The 17,590-nt window shown below is 41.8% G+C and overlaps 1 protein-coding gene across 6 annotated transcripts in view; it reads left to right on the top strand.

The window, feature by feature from the left end:
- CDC42BPB (CDC42 binding protein kinase beta) overlaps positions 1-17,590 on the top strand; it is a 141,519-nt gene that overhangs the window by 62,931 nt on the left and 60,998 nt on the right. For all 6 annotated transcript variants that reach the window (XM_089522590.1, XM_089522587.1, XM_089522589.1 and 3 more), the window contains exons 5-11: positions 34-182; positions 3,983-4,076; positions 11,138-11,338; positions 11,889-12,137; positions 13,495-13,574; positions 15,694-15,860; positions 15,946-16,065. In XM_089522590.1, coding sequence (XP_089378716.1) covers positions 34-182; positions 3,983-4,076; positions 11,138-11,338; positions 11,889-12,137; positions 13,495-13,574; positions 15,694-15,860; positions 15,946-16,065 — 1,060 coding nt within the window. The remainder of the gene's footprint in view (positions 1-33; positions 183-3,982; positions 4,077-11,137; positions 11,339-11,888; positions 12,138-13,494; positions 13,575-15,693; positions 15,861-15,945; positions 16,066-17,590) is intronic.

The following is a 17,590-nucleotide window of genomic DNA, read 5'->3' as shown; positions in this document are numbered from 1 at the left end:
CTGTACTGTATGTTTACTATTTTGTTTCTTTAGTACTTAGTAATGGACTACTATGTGGGTGGTGATTTGCTGACACTACTTAGCAAATTTGAAGACAAGCTTCCGGAAGATATGGCTAGGTTCTACATTGGTGAAATGGTTCTTGCTATACATTCCATTCATCAGCTACATTATGTTCACAGGTAAGGAATCTGCCTTGCTGTTGTGAGCTACTGTGATATTTTTTGTTATAAGGCAGCATATAAATATGTAAGTAGCAAATAGAATAAATAATAATAAATGGTTTCAAAATAACGAAAACAAGTGGTTGCATTATAGCCCCACTCCGCGTGAGAACAGCTTCTGTTCATACAGGAAACAATGACTTCCTTGAGAATACAATAAACTATACAATACAGTAAACATTGCTATTCTGTGTATATGGATCTGGTTTGGCCATATGAATGTACATTTATCAGTACCCCAGTTTGAAGGTGAGCTTTTTTTTTTTTTTTTTTTTTTTTTTTGCATTTGTGGTATCTTTTACCTTTATGTATAGTACTTTGGGATTCCCTTGGGCATAATGTCACCAACATTCTTTTTGTTGCTTTCTGATATTGGTTTGGGTGATGCCCACTTTGCTATTAGGAAAAACTGATCATACAAAAGGTCACCTCAGATGATACATAGATATAAATAAAGTTAGGAATCACTTCTGTTCTCTTATTCCTGATTTGCAGTGCCTCCAACACACATGTTTAGCAAGAAGTGCATCACCACTTTGGTTAGTGTTGTCCTTATCTCCAAATGTTCCAGGATGTTTACAGCATTTATTTAAAGATAGGTTTAATATCAAAGCTGAAATCATCAACTTTCACAAACATAGTTTTTGAAATGCTTTAGGACTAGCCAGGGAAAGAGGTTTTGTAGGATATTGTATCTAACCAGTATTTGGCTGGTAGCTGATGGTAAATATATCTGCAGTAGTGTAAAGAGTTCACACCTGCCAAAAACATATTCAGGAAGATTGCTCATTATTACAACTGGACAATTATATTGAAAAAACTAGTTCATTTATATATGGGCCCACACCCAGAATGTTTTTCTGAAAAACTGCCTGCAGAGCTTTCACTGTTGGGTGGTATGGAAATGTAAGGAATATGCAATGCAAAACACAAAGGTTAACTAAAATATTCTTGAATTTAGTTGAGATGTTAGTCATTAAACTCACTCTGACTACTTTGTTCTTGAAACTGTGTATATTATCATTTGGAACAGAATAAGTACAAAAATAAATGAAATCAATTAATATGGCATCAGGAATATCAGACTATTTTATAACATGCGTCACCAATTTTACTGCTATATTCTAAGGGATGTGTAAATACTTTGTATAGATGGAAGCTTCAGCAGGTTCTGAGGTCACTTTTTTACAGGTAACTGCATCCCAGATTTCATGTTGGGATGAAATTAAAACAGAATTTACATGTATTTTCAGGACAGCTCAAAAACTGAACCCATCAAACCAGTCTGGCTGTATATACATGCAAAACAATGCAGGCCTCTTCCACATTTGTAGGAATGAATAATGCATATGTTTTTTTTAAATGGAAAGCTGGCTCAGTATGTATATGGGCCATGCAGAATGGTAGCAGTCAAATATCCAGATTATACTGATTTTGAATTACGGTATTAAAGAAATTTCCACATAGCTATCTATATGAGGTGGCTGCAACAATTTACAGTGGAGCTGGCAGTAGGATAAGCTGTTGGTTTGAGCAAGATATTTGACCATTTTTAGCATACCAATAATTTTCTCCTTTAACTAATGTTTATCCTGCTAACGTAATGTAACTTTTGGTGGCCTTTTAAAATTATTATTCCCTCAGGAAATCACTTGAGGACTTTTTGCCTTGGTTAGAGCAAGATAAAAAAATGTTGTTTAAAGCCACTTTTCCGAGTAAACAAACCATGGTGAATTTCAGAAAAACTACTTATTCATTTAGCTATCTTAAGAATGTTATTGACTGTTTTAATTGCATTATATCTACTGTATCGACGTTTAGCGTTTCTTTTTACATGATAGTTATGTTACAAGATGTGTATATATACAAGCAAAGCTTTAAAAGAGGAATTTTTTGTTTTGAAGCTTTTCAGTTGTTACTCACCTTCCTTCCTCTTACACTGTGGGAGGAAATAGAAGGGAGAGTATGTATAGTACATTTTCATTGTTGGAATGCCCGTTCCAGAAATTGGAACTGTTTCCTCTGGGAAACAGAAGTATTAAGAGAAGCATGAGAAATACTGTCCTCAATACAATGTGAGAATTGATAAAGTTCCAAGACTCATATCTTGATACATTTTGTGCCTGACAAAATAATTGTGCTGTTCCTTCAGTGGGGATGGTTGGGGGAAGTCACTTAAAATAGATAATTTGTACCGTAATTTATGTTGCGATTTTCTGTGCTGAATTACTGTGTTATGTATTCATTCATAAAATATGGACAAGTATAACATCTAGTTTCTTAAGTATTGTTGGGGAGGCAGTTTCTTCAGTGCTGATGTATCAAGAACCTACATTAATAGCAAGATGTGGATAATTTACATATTTTGTTGCATAGAACTGATGTGTGTTTTGAAATTGGCAGGCTGATGGGTGTATTTTTAAACTAAGTCAAAACATAAAGGCCTAAATCCAGCTGCTATTCTCAATTGGAGCAGATTTAGTGAATTGGAAAAATCCCATTGATTCATTGAATTTAGTTGGTATTAACAATTGGATTTTGGCTATAGTTACCAAGACATATTAAAAAATCCTTAACAGATTGCTATGATCCAACCATTATAAGTTGCAAATAGAACACATTAAATTTAATCACAACAAAGTAGTTACCAGTTTTGCTATCAACTTTAGGAAATAGATGAATCTGCCCTTTTGCAAGTGCTTGAATTTGCTATCTTTACATGTTGTTGTGAATGGCTAATCATCTGTGCAAAATAAGTATATTAGATTTAGTAAGCTGAAATTTTAAATTGTGCTTCTCTGAATTTGGGGGAAATTGGTGGGTCAGGATCATCATTAATACATGGATATAACTTTTTAATTGGATTAATGCCATGATGGTGATGCTTCTAACTCTGATATATATACTGGTATTGTTTGAATTGTTGTTTTTTGTGTGTGGCATATTTTAGAAAACTGTTCTTTTAACCTCTTCTTGTTTGTTGTAATAGAACATATAAAATATATTTTAACATGTACCATGCAAATTATAATTTACGATCCTTGTTATGCTTCAAGTCTTACATGAATTTGCATACATGTTTTGCCCTGGTTATGTTAAACAAATAGCTGTATTTTAGTCAGGTATATAAAAATATTTCAGATCTCTTTTAATGGAAGAATTGAAAGATATAGCCATGTTAGTCTGTAGAATCAGTGTGTACAGAGATCTTGTAGCACCTTTGAGACAAACTGAAAGAAAGAAGTTGATATCATGCTGCCAACTTCTTTCTTTCAGTTAGTTTCAAGGGTGCTACAAGAGATCTACTTTAATGGTTATTTTGTATTCGATTTTGAATACCAAATCTGGGGAAATCAATCATTTACTGGCACATACTACATATCTACTTTAACCCACCATGTTATTATAATATTGTGGTGAAGATTATATTCTACATTTACAGCTAAGACACTGTAGGCTATGGCCGGCTTTGGGAGGCCATTCCTTCTCAGCCATCTGCTCCGCACCAATATTTCATAGGAAGGAACTGGCAAAACCACCTCTTGAGTATTCCTTACCTAAAAAAACCCCTATGCAGTTCATGCGGTCACCATAAATTGACAGGTGACTAGAAGGTACATACACACATAGAGTGACTGCACTTGTGGAATAAAATACACAGTTGATTTTTGAACTATATTAGTAAATGATACGTAAAGTTAGTATTTTAACCTAATATATATTCTATGTGAAAATAATCCCATTTCTTTTAAAATCAGAGATATAAAACCTGATAATGTTCTGTTGGATGTGAATGGCCATATACGCCTGGCAGACTTCGGATCATGTTTGAAGATGAGCGAGGATGGCACTGTATGTATCAGTAAATTTTTTATTATAAGATATGTTAAATTGTATGGTACAATAATTTTCTGTCAACCTCTTAACGTTTGTAAGATACAGGCTGTGACTGATGTTTCTTCTTCGTGGTCTCTGCGAAGCAAACAAATGGGTTATTCTGTGTGTGCACAGCATTTCCGGATCCTACTGGAATCACTAGGGAAGACTTTTTGGCAGAAGTTCCGCCCACCCTCTATATAGGCAGGAGGACTTCCCGCCCTTTCTCAGTTCTTTTTGTCCGCCGCATGAGCAGCTTAGGAACCTTGCTCAGGAATCGCTCCTTCCTTTGCTTTCGCTTTCATCTACTGCGTTTGCTCTGACTTCATTTTGCCTTGATGACTCTTTTGGATTGTGATTTGGACTTGGTTTTGGACTCTGACTAACAGTAACTCAGACTCCTTGACCATTTTCTCTCTTCGTCCTTTGGCTTTGTTGGAAAATGTCTGCGCACTCTTTTAAGAAGTGCTCCGATTGTCATTCAGGATGGCAAAGACCCCCCTACCCCCCAGCCAGGGTAGATCCAACCAGTCCTCGGACTACCAACAACAACGCTTCCTCTCTCAGCAACAAGGGAAGCGCCAACAAAAGCAAAAATACAAACAGCTCTTCCACAAGAAGGAAAACTCAGACCAAGGCAAACAACGTTTCTGAAGTTCTCCAACGCATTCCGTTCCGTCAACCCCCTTCGGGGATTGCTCGGCCCACTTCCACCATGCTTGGGCCTCCATAACATCTGACTTTTGGGTGCTTTCAATAGTCTGTAGGGTTTATGCCCTAGAGTTGCAATCCCCCCTCCAAGGGGTACCATCCTCACCACCCTCCCCTCAGACACCCTTCTCAATGAAGTGCACTCTCTGTTGCAAAAAGGGGCCATTGAGCCTGTCTCCCTGTCCCGGAGCTGACACTGTCTATTTTCTAGATATTTCATTGTCTCCAAGGCTTCATGGGGCCTCCGTCCCATCTTGGACTGCGTTTTTTGAACTCAGACTGGTTTGCCAACTTGGACCTTCAGAATGCCTATTTCCACATCAGCATCCAAGAAGACCACCGGAACGTCCTTGCTTTCTCTGTCGGCCCTGACTGCTTTCGGTACTCAGTGCTGTCCTTCATACTCTCCTCTGCACCAAGGGTTTTCACAAAGTGCATGGCGGTCCTAGCTGCATACCTCCGCCAACTAAACATCATCATCTTCTCCTACTTGGACGACTGGTTGTTTGTGGCTCCGTCCAGACGGATGCTCCTCTCCCATCTCGACTCGGCACTCTCCCTCCTTCAGCACTTGGGACTCATGATCAACAAAGAGAAGTCCACCCTCTGCCCAGACCAGCGGGTGCGCTTCATAGGAGCCACCTTGGACTCAAAGACCTGCAGAGCATACCTCCCTCACGACAGGTTCCTCAATCTCAGGTTTGCAATTCGTCGTTGCCTACATCACTGCCTGGACAGCTCAGCTCGCCCTCAGCCATATGGTGTCCACCACATACATCACGCCATGGGCCCATCTCCACATGCGTCCTATCCAGTCCTGGCTCCTCTCAGTGTTCAACCCTGCCTTTGATGACCCACGGAAGTTGCTCACCATGCCAGGGCCTGTCGCCCATTCTCTCCGCTGGTGGCTCAACCCACAGAATGTCTTGGTGGGCATCCCTTTCCTCCCACCACAATCTCAGTCTTCACTGACCACCGATGCCTCAAATACAGGCTGGGGAGCCCATCTCAACGACCTCTCTGTCTACGGCAGATGGTTCCCCAAAGAGTGCCAGTTGCACATCAACGCGCTCAAGATGCTAGCAGTTCAAAAGGCACTCAAAGCCTTCAAACCCTCTCTGCGGAACCAGGTCCTCCTCCTCCTCCTCATGGACAACACAACTGTGATGTATTACATCAACAAGCAAGGGGGGTACCAGGTCGACCACCCTTCTCAGCCTTCAAATCTGGAACTGGTGCATCCGAAGGCGGATCAACTTGCAAGCCATTCACCTCCCTGGAGAGAACAAACCGGCAGACAAATTGAGCAGAGCTCCAGACTCTTGTCACGAGTGGCAACTGAATCCTCAAGTCGCCTTTCGCCTGTTTTCTCTGTGGGGAACCCCAGACGTCAACCTTTTTGCCTCACATCTCAACACTCAATGCAACCACTTCTGTTCCAGGATCCCTTCACCTTGGTCCCGAGGGGATGCCTTCCTCTTCCAGTGGTCCGGCAAAATGTTCTATGTCTTTCCCTCATTTCCTCTCATCACCAGAGTTGTAGCCAAGCTACGAACGGACAGATCAGATGTGATCCTGATCACCTCATGGTGGCCAAGACAGCCGTGGCTTGTCCCGCTTCTCCCCCTCTCCCAGAACCATTTCCGGCCTCTGCCTCTCCGTCCCAACCTTCTCATCCTCCACGATGGTTGGGTTCGCCACCCTGATGTGGACACTCTCTTTCTGGTGGCTTGGAGGATCCTGTCCTGACCGGGCTCTCTGTACCGGTCCGGGAAATCATTTTGGCTTCCCGAAAGCCGTCCACTCAGCGCTCCTACGCTTTCAAGTGGGATAATTTTTGGCCTTTCTGTCCTCAACGGGACTTATCTCTTTGGAGGTCACGGTCTCTGTTGTTCTGGACTTCCTCCATCACCTCTCAGCATCTGGAGTCTATTTCGTCCTTGAAATGCTACTTCATGGCCATTTGTGCACACTTTCAATTTTTTGGCCGCCCATCCTTCTTCACCGATCTGCTTGTGAAGAAATTTTTCAAGGGCATTGCCAACCTAAGACCACCGGCAGTGATCCCGATCCCGACTTGGAACCTCCAGCTCGTTTTAGCAGCACTCGCTACCTCACCCTTTGAACCTCTGGCTTCCTGTGACCTCAGGCTCCTCACCTGGAAGACAGCCTTTTTGATAGCCATCACCTTGGCATGCCGTGCCAGTGAACTCTGTGCCCTCTGTACCTGAAATTTTTTAAGGACAAAGTTGTCCTCCATCCGGACATTTCCTTTCTACCAAAAGTTGTGTCCACTTTTCATTTCAGCCAGGATATCAACCTGCCGACGCTAGCACCAAACCCGACCACCAAACACCGAGTGCCAACTCCGTCCCTTTGATGTCAGACAGGCGCCAGCCTTCTACCTCGACAGGACTGCCTCCTCTCGTCGTTCCCCCAGACTTTTCGTCTGCTATTACAACCCCAAAATGGGGCTTCCAGTCACACCTCAACGTTTCTCCAAATGGGCAACTTCCACAATCCTTCTCTCTTTTTTTTTTTTTCAAATTTTTATTGTTGTAACAGATATACAGAAATATGAATCACGAATATCAAAACAAAACAAAACAAACAATACAATCTTCTACATTACAAAAAACATTTAACACCATTATGTTAAATTTTCACACTAATCTGTTGACAAAAGGCTTCCACAAATTTTTCTATTTATATTATCTCTTTAACATAAACCATAAGCTTTTTACATTTTAAATCTAATTTCCCATTAATACAAATTATAAGCTCCTTTTCTATAACTCATAGACTCTTTATATTCTTAATCCAAGTCCATCTTTTTAAATTTTTTTAAACATTCCCATTCTTTCTCTCTTTCATCCAGCTTCTGGCCACTTATACGTGCTGTAAGTATATCCATTTCCATTGCCTCTGTTAAACTCTCTAACCATTCCTCTATTGTGGGTGTCATTTGTGATCTCCAATACCTGGCAAAATGATCTCCAATACCTGGCAAAATCACAATCCTTCTCTCTTACGAGATTTTTGGGAAGATTCCACCTGCTCAAATTCGAGCCCACTCCCCCAGGGCGGTAGCTTCATCTTCAGCCTTCCTCTCCGGAATTCCCTTGGAGGACATTTGCAAGGCTGCGGTATGGTCACAACCTTTGACCTTTATCAAGAACTACAGACTTGATACCAGACAGCGACGTGAAGCAGCCTTGAGATCCTTTGAATTCCTACTTTGAAACCAAACAGTACTGCTCCTCGCAGACAACAAGGTGGCACAAGGCCCCAAACACTCCTCGACCTCACTCTTCAAATTTGGGAATGGTGCATCGCACAACACATAACTCTGCAAGCACTCCATCTACTGGGCAAGGAGAACGAGTTGGCAGACCAACTCACTCGGTCCTTGGATTCATGACATGACTAGGTGCTCTATCCCAAAGTGACACAATGGCTATTCTACTGTCGGGGCTCACCCTGAGTCAGTCTCTATGCCAATCACTTGAACTGTCAGTGCTCTCTGTTCTGCTCATGGAACGGGATCCGAGATTCTTGAGGAGACACTTTCCTGTTGAAGTGGCCTGGACAACTTCTGTACACCTTCCCTCCATTTCTGCTCATCACCAGGATTGTAGCCAAGTTGAAACGAGACAAGTCGAATGCCATCCTGATCACCCCATGGTGGCCGAAGCAATCGTGGTTTGCGCCTCTCCTGCAGCTAGCCTACGGGACCTATCTCCTTCTGCCCTTGCATCCCGACCTTCTCACCCTACAAGAGCGTCAGATTCAACGTTCAGACTTGGAGATACTTTGCCTTGTCACCTGGTGGAATCGACCATGACCTCCTTGCCCAAATCCGTACAGACTGTCATTTGAATTGCCCACAAGCCATTGACTCAGAAATCTTACCATTTGAAATGGACCAAATTTCTATTCGTTTTTGGCTGACAGAGATCTGTCCCCCTCTTGGATTTGAGTTCCTCAAGTTCTGGAATTTCTTATGTCCTTAGCAGAAACCGGACTCTCCATTTCTTCTTTAAAGTGTTACCTGTCTGCTATCTGTTTACACTATCAGTTTGATGGCTGCCCCTCTTTCTTTCAAGACCCCTTAGTAAAGCAATTCCTCAAAGGTTTTGTTCATCTTCATCCTCCTGCTTTGGTACCAGCGCTATCTTGGAGTCTTGAATTGGTCCTCGCGTAACTTTCCAAACAGCCCTTTGAACTCATAGCTACAGCTGGAAGACTGCCTTTCTTGTTGCCATCACCTCAGTTCGCCACGTTGGTGAATTTTGTGCCCTTCGATTGGGCCAACCTTATCTAAAGTTTTTCTTTGTCCAGACATCAACTTTCTGCCCAAGATGTTTCATCCAAGCCAGGATATTGTTTTATCGATCTTGGCTCTGAATCCAACCATTGGTACTGAGCGCTTTTTGTATTCACTCTATATCCGCAGAGCGCTTGCATTTTATATCGACCGGACTTCAGATCTGAGATTATCCAAAAGACTGTTTGCTGCTCGGATTTGAAGCTTGGACTCGCTGTCACTGCTCAGTGGTTCTTGAAATGGATGACTGCTGCTATTCATCTAACCTACAAATTCTCAGGGAAGACTCCTCCAGCTCGAATTCGAGCACATTCTAACAGGGAAGTAGTGATGTCCCCTGCTTTTCTCAGTGGAGTGCCCCAAGAGGACATCTGTAAAGCTGAAGTCTGGTCCCAGGCATTGACTTTCATCTCTCACTACAGACTGGATACCAAGGCAAGGAATAATGCAGCCTTTGGGAGGCCAGTGTTGCTTTCTGGTTTGCATTAAGGTTTGTTGCATTGCACACTTCCTACCTACCTATTTAATAAAGCCTATTTTGGTTTACTACTCCCTCCTCCTGTGACTGTAGTTGGTTAGTGTAACCAATTTGTGTGATTCACAGAGTCCACGACGAAGAAGGACAGGCTGCTTAGCTGTAACTGTGGTTCTTCGAGTGGTCATCTGTGAATTCACACAAACCCACCCCTCCTTCCCTCCAGTCGTGTCATGCTCTTTCACATGTGTCCCTCATTATGCTGCTATTCAATGTCCAGTTGGAACTGAGGGAAAAGAGTGCCAAAAAGTCTTCCCCAGCAATTCTAGAAGTTTCCGAATGTCTCTGCGCAGGCGCAGGAAAACCCATTTGTGTGAATTCACAGGTGACCACTCAAAGAATTACAGTTACAGGTAAGCAGCCAGTTCTTCTTTTTTTGTGATCTTGATGACTCACATGTATGGGTTGCTTTTTCCTGCACAGAGATCTTCAGAAGCTTCTAGAGCTATGTTTGATGATAACCCCACCCTCTTGCTCACATTCATATAAAATGTGTATCACTTCTGAAAACAGGTTCCTTTTCATCTGCCATCACAGTTAGATCATTAGGAAATTCTCAGAGCATTTTGACATTTTTCTACATTGTCAGTTCTTCTTTTCCAAGGTCTTACTGCCCCAAAGGGCATCTTCAAGAAATGTTTAGCCAGTGGGACAAAGATCTCTTATACAGACTGTCACCTCTGCCTGGGTGAGGACCATGCAGTAGACTTCTGCCTGACTTGCCAGGCTTTTACTTGCCAAGTGAAGCGTAATAGAGCTTCCCATCTTAAAGCACTGGGCAGAAGCCCTCCAGAATGCAGCCCTTCCAACCCACATCAAGCCACTTCATACAGCATGTGTTGCTATCTGCTCCTGTACATCTTCAACTATGGAGCACCAGTTTTTACACTCATTGAGACAAATTCCAGCATCTTTGCACAGACTTTCTCAACAAAAACTTTGATACCTTCTGCTCGAGAAGCCCCCAAGCCCATGTAATGTAATGCAACCATGATCCTAAACATCCAAGCAGATCTACCAAAGAATGGCTGCTGAAGAAGAAATTCTAGAATAGCCAAGTCAAAAGTCTGGATCTAAACCCAGTCAAAGTGTTGTGGCAGGACCTGAAGCAAATTGTTCAGTCTACAAATCCCTCAAATGTCATTGAATTGAAGTAGCTGAACTAAGAAGGAATGGCCCAGTATTCCTTGAAACTGATGTGAGAGGCTGACCAACAGTTAAAGGAAACATTTACTTGAAGTAATTTCAGCTCAAGGGTATGCCACTAGTACTGAATCTAAAGATTCACATACTTTTTCACACTAAATATGACTCCATTCTTGATAAGTAAATGCTGACAACAAATCATAATTTGTGTGTAAGCCTATCTGCTGTTCTTTGCCATGGATTATGAAGTTAAATTGAGATCTAATAACATTTTAGGTTAGAATTTGTCTAACTCCTAATATTTATTTTATTTTAAAGGTGCAGTCTTCAGTTGCAGTGGGCACACCTGATTATATTTCCCCCGAGATACTGCAAGCAATGGAAGATGGCATGGGAAAATATGGACCTGAGTGTGACTGGTGGTCTCTGGGTGTTTGCATGTATGAAATGTTGTATGGTGAAACACCATTTTATGCAGAATCACTGGTGGAAACCTATGGGAAGATTATGAATCATGAAGTAAGAGCTTTTAAATTATACATTCATTAAAATGCTCACTCCTTTTATTTCATAAGTGTATCTTCAAAATATCTTCAAAAAGGATTCCATGAAGTTTTTAGCCATTTTGAGACATCTTGTAGTGGTGGTAACGATCTCATTACCCAGTGGAATTTTAAACTGCTTTTAAAAAATACTTTGCAAAGCACTAACAACTTGGCGGCCTAATGCTCAGAGGCTAATGGGATAGATTGCTTGAACTTTGCTATGGTTTATTAGGAATATACTTGGTCCACCATTTCTGAAAGGCTACTTGTGGTGCTCAGATTTGCATTATCTGTTCTAGAAGCCTTTTCCAAAATATTCAGTGAAAATTCATGTGCTTAGGTGCAGTTTACCTGTATTTTAGCTAACAAAATAATACTGCCAAGTCTGGGCATAATTTGTTGACCTTTTCTAATTATCAGAATTGTGTTTTAACTTGCAGTAAACATATTTAGAAATCCTCCTTTAATCATTTATAGTTGTGAAAAGAAAACTTTTGTTCCATGTTTTTTTCCTGTTTGTTTAGGAGAGATTCCAGTTTCCATCCCATGTTACTGATGTGTCTGAAGAAGCAAAAGACCTAATCCAGCGTCTTATCTGCAGCAGGGAACGTCGTCTGGGGCAGAATGGAATAGAAGATTTTAAGTCACATGCCTTTTTTGAAGGACTCAATTGGGATAATATCCGAAATCTAGAAGCACCTTACATTCCAGAAGTTAGCAGTCCTTCTGACACCTCAAATTTTGATGTAGATGATGATGTTTTAAGAAACCCTGTAAGTGATTTATTTTCTCCTCTGTTATCTTCTTGTCTGTTACATGAGGCCACAGTTTTCAAGATTGTTTCCCAATTGACTTCTGTGTCATTGAACATCCATATATTAGAGGGATTTTCTGGGAAGAGTTCTAAAGTACACATTCAAATTTCCACAACTTTTCTTTTACTTTTCTTGCCTCTGACTTTTGTGCTGTGTGAACTGAGCACCTGCGAGCTCATCCAACTCTCACTTCAATAACATTTTACATGAGGATCAGTAAATCTTTTAAGATTGAACTTGCTTATCTCTGTTTCACAAACTTTGTCAGTCCGCTGTTTTACTGTGGTGTAGAACCATAGCATTTATTTCCCACGCAAACAAGATTATACTCAAAATTCTACAGCATAGATTGCAATCGTATATTGAAAGAGATAAACCAGGATACCTCTTACACCAATGTGCTTTAACATATAATTCATTTTAATCAGCCTCTTCAGAATGGGGTTAAGATAATATGGTTAAAATAAAAAAGATTCCTAAACATTCATCTCCAAACTGGGTGAGTTGGAACAATGTAGTTCCATATAAGCCATGACGTCACTGGGGAAGTGCAGAATGCTATACCCAGAGGGACTGGCATGGCTACTGGGCAAGTGAGAAAGGGCGCTTTCCCACTTGCCCAGCAGCTGCACCAGACCCTAAACGGGCCCTATGGAAGCTGCACTGCTGCCCCTCTCAGTAGTGGCTGCTGCTGCGGGACACTGTGGTTTTAGAGTCTTGTGTGCATAGCAGCAGCCATGTGGGACTCAGAACAGTGGGGTGGGAGTGAAGGAGCCTTCAGAGTCTCACATGGCAGCTGCCATGCATATTGAATTTATTTTTAAAATTTTAAATAGTTTATTCATTGTAAATACAAAGATTCTTTTCAGTGATGATGACGACTTTGATAATATTAAATAACCTGGATATCAGCATGTTAACCCCACAGTTAATCTGGAAACTGAATAAGAACATGTGTCACAGTGGTGTGCTATTAAAATAAAAAAATGAATCAACACAAGGGATACTTATGAACTTTTTTTGATTATACATTCTGAGAGAAGTAGAAAGTCTTTTTTTAAAAGAGAGAGGGCAAGGGAACCTGGGGTTGTAATTATGTTGTAAATACCTTTTGATATGTGGAAGAAGGCTCCATAGTGAGTGGGGAGGGGTGGTTGTTTGTGGTGTGAATGCTTGCATGTTTATTTTCCTGTGTTTTAAAATCTCAATAAACGTTTTAAAAATTGTTTCAAAAGATATATTTAAGTCAGCCTCTTCCCCTCAGTGATTGTACATTCTAGAATCAAGTTTTCATTTTGTGTTCCTTTTTGTACAGGAAATGATACCACCTGGTTCTCACACTGGCTTTTCAGGATTGCACTTGCCTTTTGTTGGCTTTACCTACACAACTGAAAGGTGAATAAAAAGTTTATTAGGGATAGGGCTATGGAAAAATACCACATTCCAATGCATACATTTTCCTTTCTACTACATATTGAATTACAAAATGAAATGCTCAGAGCAAGAGTTCCGAACTCCTTTGCTTGCTTTTTTCTTATGGTGCCATCATTGTACATGGCATCTTATAGGCTAGAGTGAGCAAAAGGAGACAGGAGCTGAAGGAGACAGGAGACTTCAGCGAAGGAGCTGAAGTCCATTGTTTCAGTAGGCAACTGCGTGCGTGTGTGTGTGTGTGTGTGTGAGGGTCAGTGTTACCACTGCACTCCCCCCCAAACTAGTCCTCAGTGGGACACCAGGCTTCCACAACCTGTAGAACAGTTGAAAATGTTTTTCCTAACCAATACAGAATGTAGTATTTTTGCTTCCCAAAGCCCCCCTCAATACATTAAAAACTGCCAGAGCCACCAAAAAAGAAAAGAAAAAAAAGAAAAGAAATGAAAAGGGAAAAATCAAATGAAAGCTAAAGTTAAAGAGGATAGTGAGTGATGCCACCAGTTAGTTTTCATTTTTGTTGATTTCGGGGCAATATTATAGGAGTTCTGGCAGGTTTACAGGTATGAGGAGTTGGGAGAGCAAAACAGTTGCATTTTGTAGAGGCTTTGAGCTGTTTGGGGAGGCTTCAGGGACCATCCTTTGAGTGTTCAAGAGGGTTGCACTTTGCCCACTCCTGTTGTAGCTGCACATTAGAAAAACAAATGGGGAGAGTCAAAGGGTAAATGTGAGTAAACTAAATAAAATATATTTATTATTATTATACTTTATTCATATAGCGCTGTAGATTTACACAGTGCTGTACATACAGACAAAAAAAAAAAACAAAACAATGAAACTTCATTTGAAGTTTCCTATATCCCATTAGCTGGGCTCCAGTCTGTTGGAAGTCACTTTTATCCAGCCCATATCAAGTTCAGAGTAGTGTACAGTCAGCCCTCTATATCCACGGTTTCTCTATTCACAGATTCAACCATCCACAGCTTGAAAATATTCAAAAGAAAGATAAATTCCAAAGAACAAACCTTGATTTTGCCATTTTATATAAGGAACATCATTTCACATTGGCATTGTATTTTTAGGACTTGAGCATCTATGGATTTTGGTATCCGGGGGGGGGGGGGGGGGGGATGTTTCCTGGAACCAAATCCTAGTGGATACCATGATGTACCTTTGTTCTGTTTCATCCTTGCAGTAACCATGTACAGTAGATAGAGCTGAGCATTAATAAGTAGCTCAGAGCCATCCGGTGAGCTTTAAAGTTAAGTAGGGACAGCCTGTCCAGTCTGATGTTTTCTCCTCTACACCACATTCACTATTATGATGGAAGATTGATAAACTGGTTCTCCATGTGTAAGGTGTCATAGAGTATTATAAAGAAACAAGTATGTGTGATGAAAAGAACATTAACATGAAAACATAATCAGGGTAAGAGGAATATTGAGGGTGAAAGGTATTGACAGTATAAGTAATCTTCTTTTGTTGTGTATCCCTGTATCCCTGTGATGAGTTCATCCATTGAGCACAAGGTGCCTTCCACCACCAAGGGCAGCCCCCCAGTTCTTTCTGTGAAGTGCTGCATATCAATACACATAAATTGGAAAAGAGAAGGTGCACATGCCATCATTCTTTTACTCTGAGGGCAACTACCAGTGGAATAACAAATTCAGGAGGAATCAAAGGGAGGATGATATTCATCCCCCCTGAAGCTCTGGAAAAACTTCTGGAACTGGTTTTCCTGTGGCTTGGAGGGCTAAAGGAAGGAGGGAAGATAAAGGCAAATGCCACCAGAGTATTGCTTTTAGCCTTCAGCACACAGTAATTTGGTAGCTATTACTGCAGCATCTTCCCAATAAGTTTGCCTATGCATCTGGAGTGAAGAAAAGCAGATTGCACCTTATAATTGACATTTTTGTTTCCATCCAACTCCTATAGTAATGAAGTACAAAAGACAAGGATTTTTATTTTATCCATTTACCATTTGTTCCCGAGCTTCTAGCTCAATTGAATTTCTAACTGAAACCTGCTGTTTAACATTGAATGTGTTGATTAAAATGAGTTCTGTGATGTCATGTGGTTCCAGCTGCTTTTCTGATAGAGGCTCACTAAAGAGTGTGATGCAGTCCAGCGGTATAACCAAAGATGAAGATGTTCAACGTGACCTAGAAAACAGCTTACAAATAGAAGCATATGAAAGAAGAATACGAAGATTGGAGCAAGAAAAGATAGAACTGAGTAGGAAGTTGCAAGGTATGTGGTTCTTTAGTGTTACATGTGATAAAGTATTAGAACATGTTGACTTTAGCTAAAAATTGTTTTTCTCATTAAATTTAAGAATCCACTCAGGCTGTTCAGTCCCTTCATGGTTCTGGTCGCATAACAACAAATACAAACCGGGATAAAGAAATAAAAAAGTTGAATGAGGAAATAGAACGCTTGAAAAACAAAATAGCAGGTATGTGCTTCACATATTTTAATAGGTTTTTCCCTAGTCCTACAAGAAGTACATAAGAATTTCAGTGGTAAAGTTTCTCTACCAAAGCTTCCTCAAAAAGGATAACAGATTATTCCTGCCAGGTCTCTAAGAAAGAAGGCAGTTTGTGCAGGTTCTCTTAGATAATTCTTTTGACTTCTTTCCTTTCTATTAAAATCCCAGGTTATCCTCTTCTCCAAAATCCTGCTATTTCCCAGGGATGGGGGAAGATTTCCTTAATGGGAAATTGTGCAGATGAATTCCACTGAGATTTTTTTTTTTTAAAAAAAAACTGCACCATATTTCTCTTTCTTTTGATATCTTAACAAAGGGAGGAATGTGAAAAGCCCTTTATTGGAAGTCGGTCTGCATCTATTCACTATGCTAAGAAGCCTCAATCTTAGATTTAAGAATTAATAGAAAATGGGATGTTATTGTAGCCTAAAGGCACCAGATCCCAGCTGTTCTTGGAAGCTAAGCATGGTCTGCTCTGGTAGTAATTGAATGGGAGACCACCACCATATTCCAGAGACTGGAAAGCATAATAATAATAATAATAATAATAATAATAATAATAATAATAATCCTTTAAAAAGAAAGAAAGAAAAGAAATAGGGGGAAAGGGTAATTGGACTGCTTAGGAATATGTAAAAGAAGTGGTATTGATGTTTTGGGTGATGAACCTTGCCCGTGGTCCCGGTCTGATGCCAAATGGATGAAGATGCTGGCTATCTCTCCAACTCAGGAACAGAGCAAAACTCCAAACAGGCTTTCAGCTTGCTGGAACAATGCCTGGAGATACAGTTGCTAAATGAAAGAATCACTCTCCAGCAGGTTCACTCCTTAGAGGGCTTTATTACTTTGTTTTAATTCAGGGGTCGGCAACCCCCAGCCTGTGGGCCGGATGCAGCCCGCGGAGGCGGCAGGAACGGCCCCAGCCCGGTCCTGCCGCCGCCGCCTCCTCCTCGGCCGCGTGACTGCGCTGCCCTCCTCCTCCACCGCGAGGAGGAGGAAGAGGAGGGCCGCGCAGCCTGGGGCAGAGGAGGCAAAGGGAGAAGCCCCGCGCCGCCCTCCCCACTTGGGCCCTCCCCGCCTCCCAGCGCGGGCCCGCGCCGCCCTCCCTGCCTCCAAGCGCCGCCCACCTCCTTCTCTGCCTCCTCTGCCCCGCCCCCAGGCCGCACGGCACATGCAGGAGGGGGAGGAGGAGGAGGAGAAGAAAGAAGAGAGGAAGAGGAGGGGGGAGCAGAAGGAGGAGGAGGAGGAGGAAGAGGAGGAGGGGGGGAGCAGAAGGAGGAGGAGGAGGAGGAGGGGGGAGCAGAAGGAGGAGGAGGAGGAGGAGGGGGGAGCAGAAGGAGGAGGAGGAGGAGGGGAGGAGGAGAAGAAAGAAGAGGAGGAGGGGGGGAGCAGAAGGAGGAGGAGGAGGAGGGGGAGCAGAAGGAGGAGGAGGAAGAGGAGGAGGGGGAGGAGGAGAAGAAAGAAGAGGAGGGGGAGGAGGAGGGGGGAGCAG

This window comes from Sceloporus occidentalis, unplaced genomic scaffold (genome assembly GCF_023333645.1).
Source record: "Sceloporus occidentalis isolate IW3139 unplaced genomic scaffold, rSceOcc1.0.p SCAF_4, whole genome shotgun sequence".
Lineage (NCBI taxonomy): Eukaryota > Metazoa > Chordata > Lepidosauria > Squamata > Phrynosomatidae > Sceloporus > Sceloporus occidentalis.
Note: the sequence above shows the minus strand (reverse complement) of the source record. Positions and strands in the feature narration are given on the sequence as shown.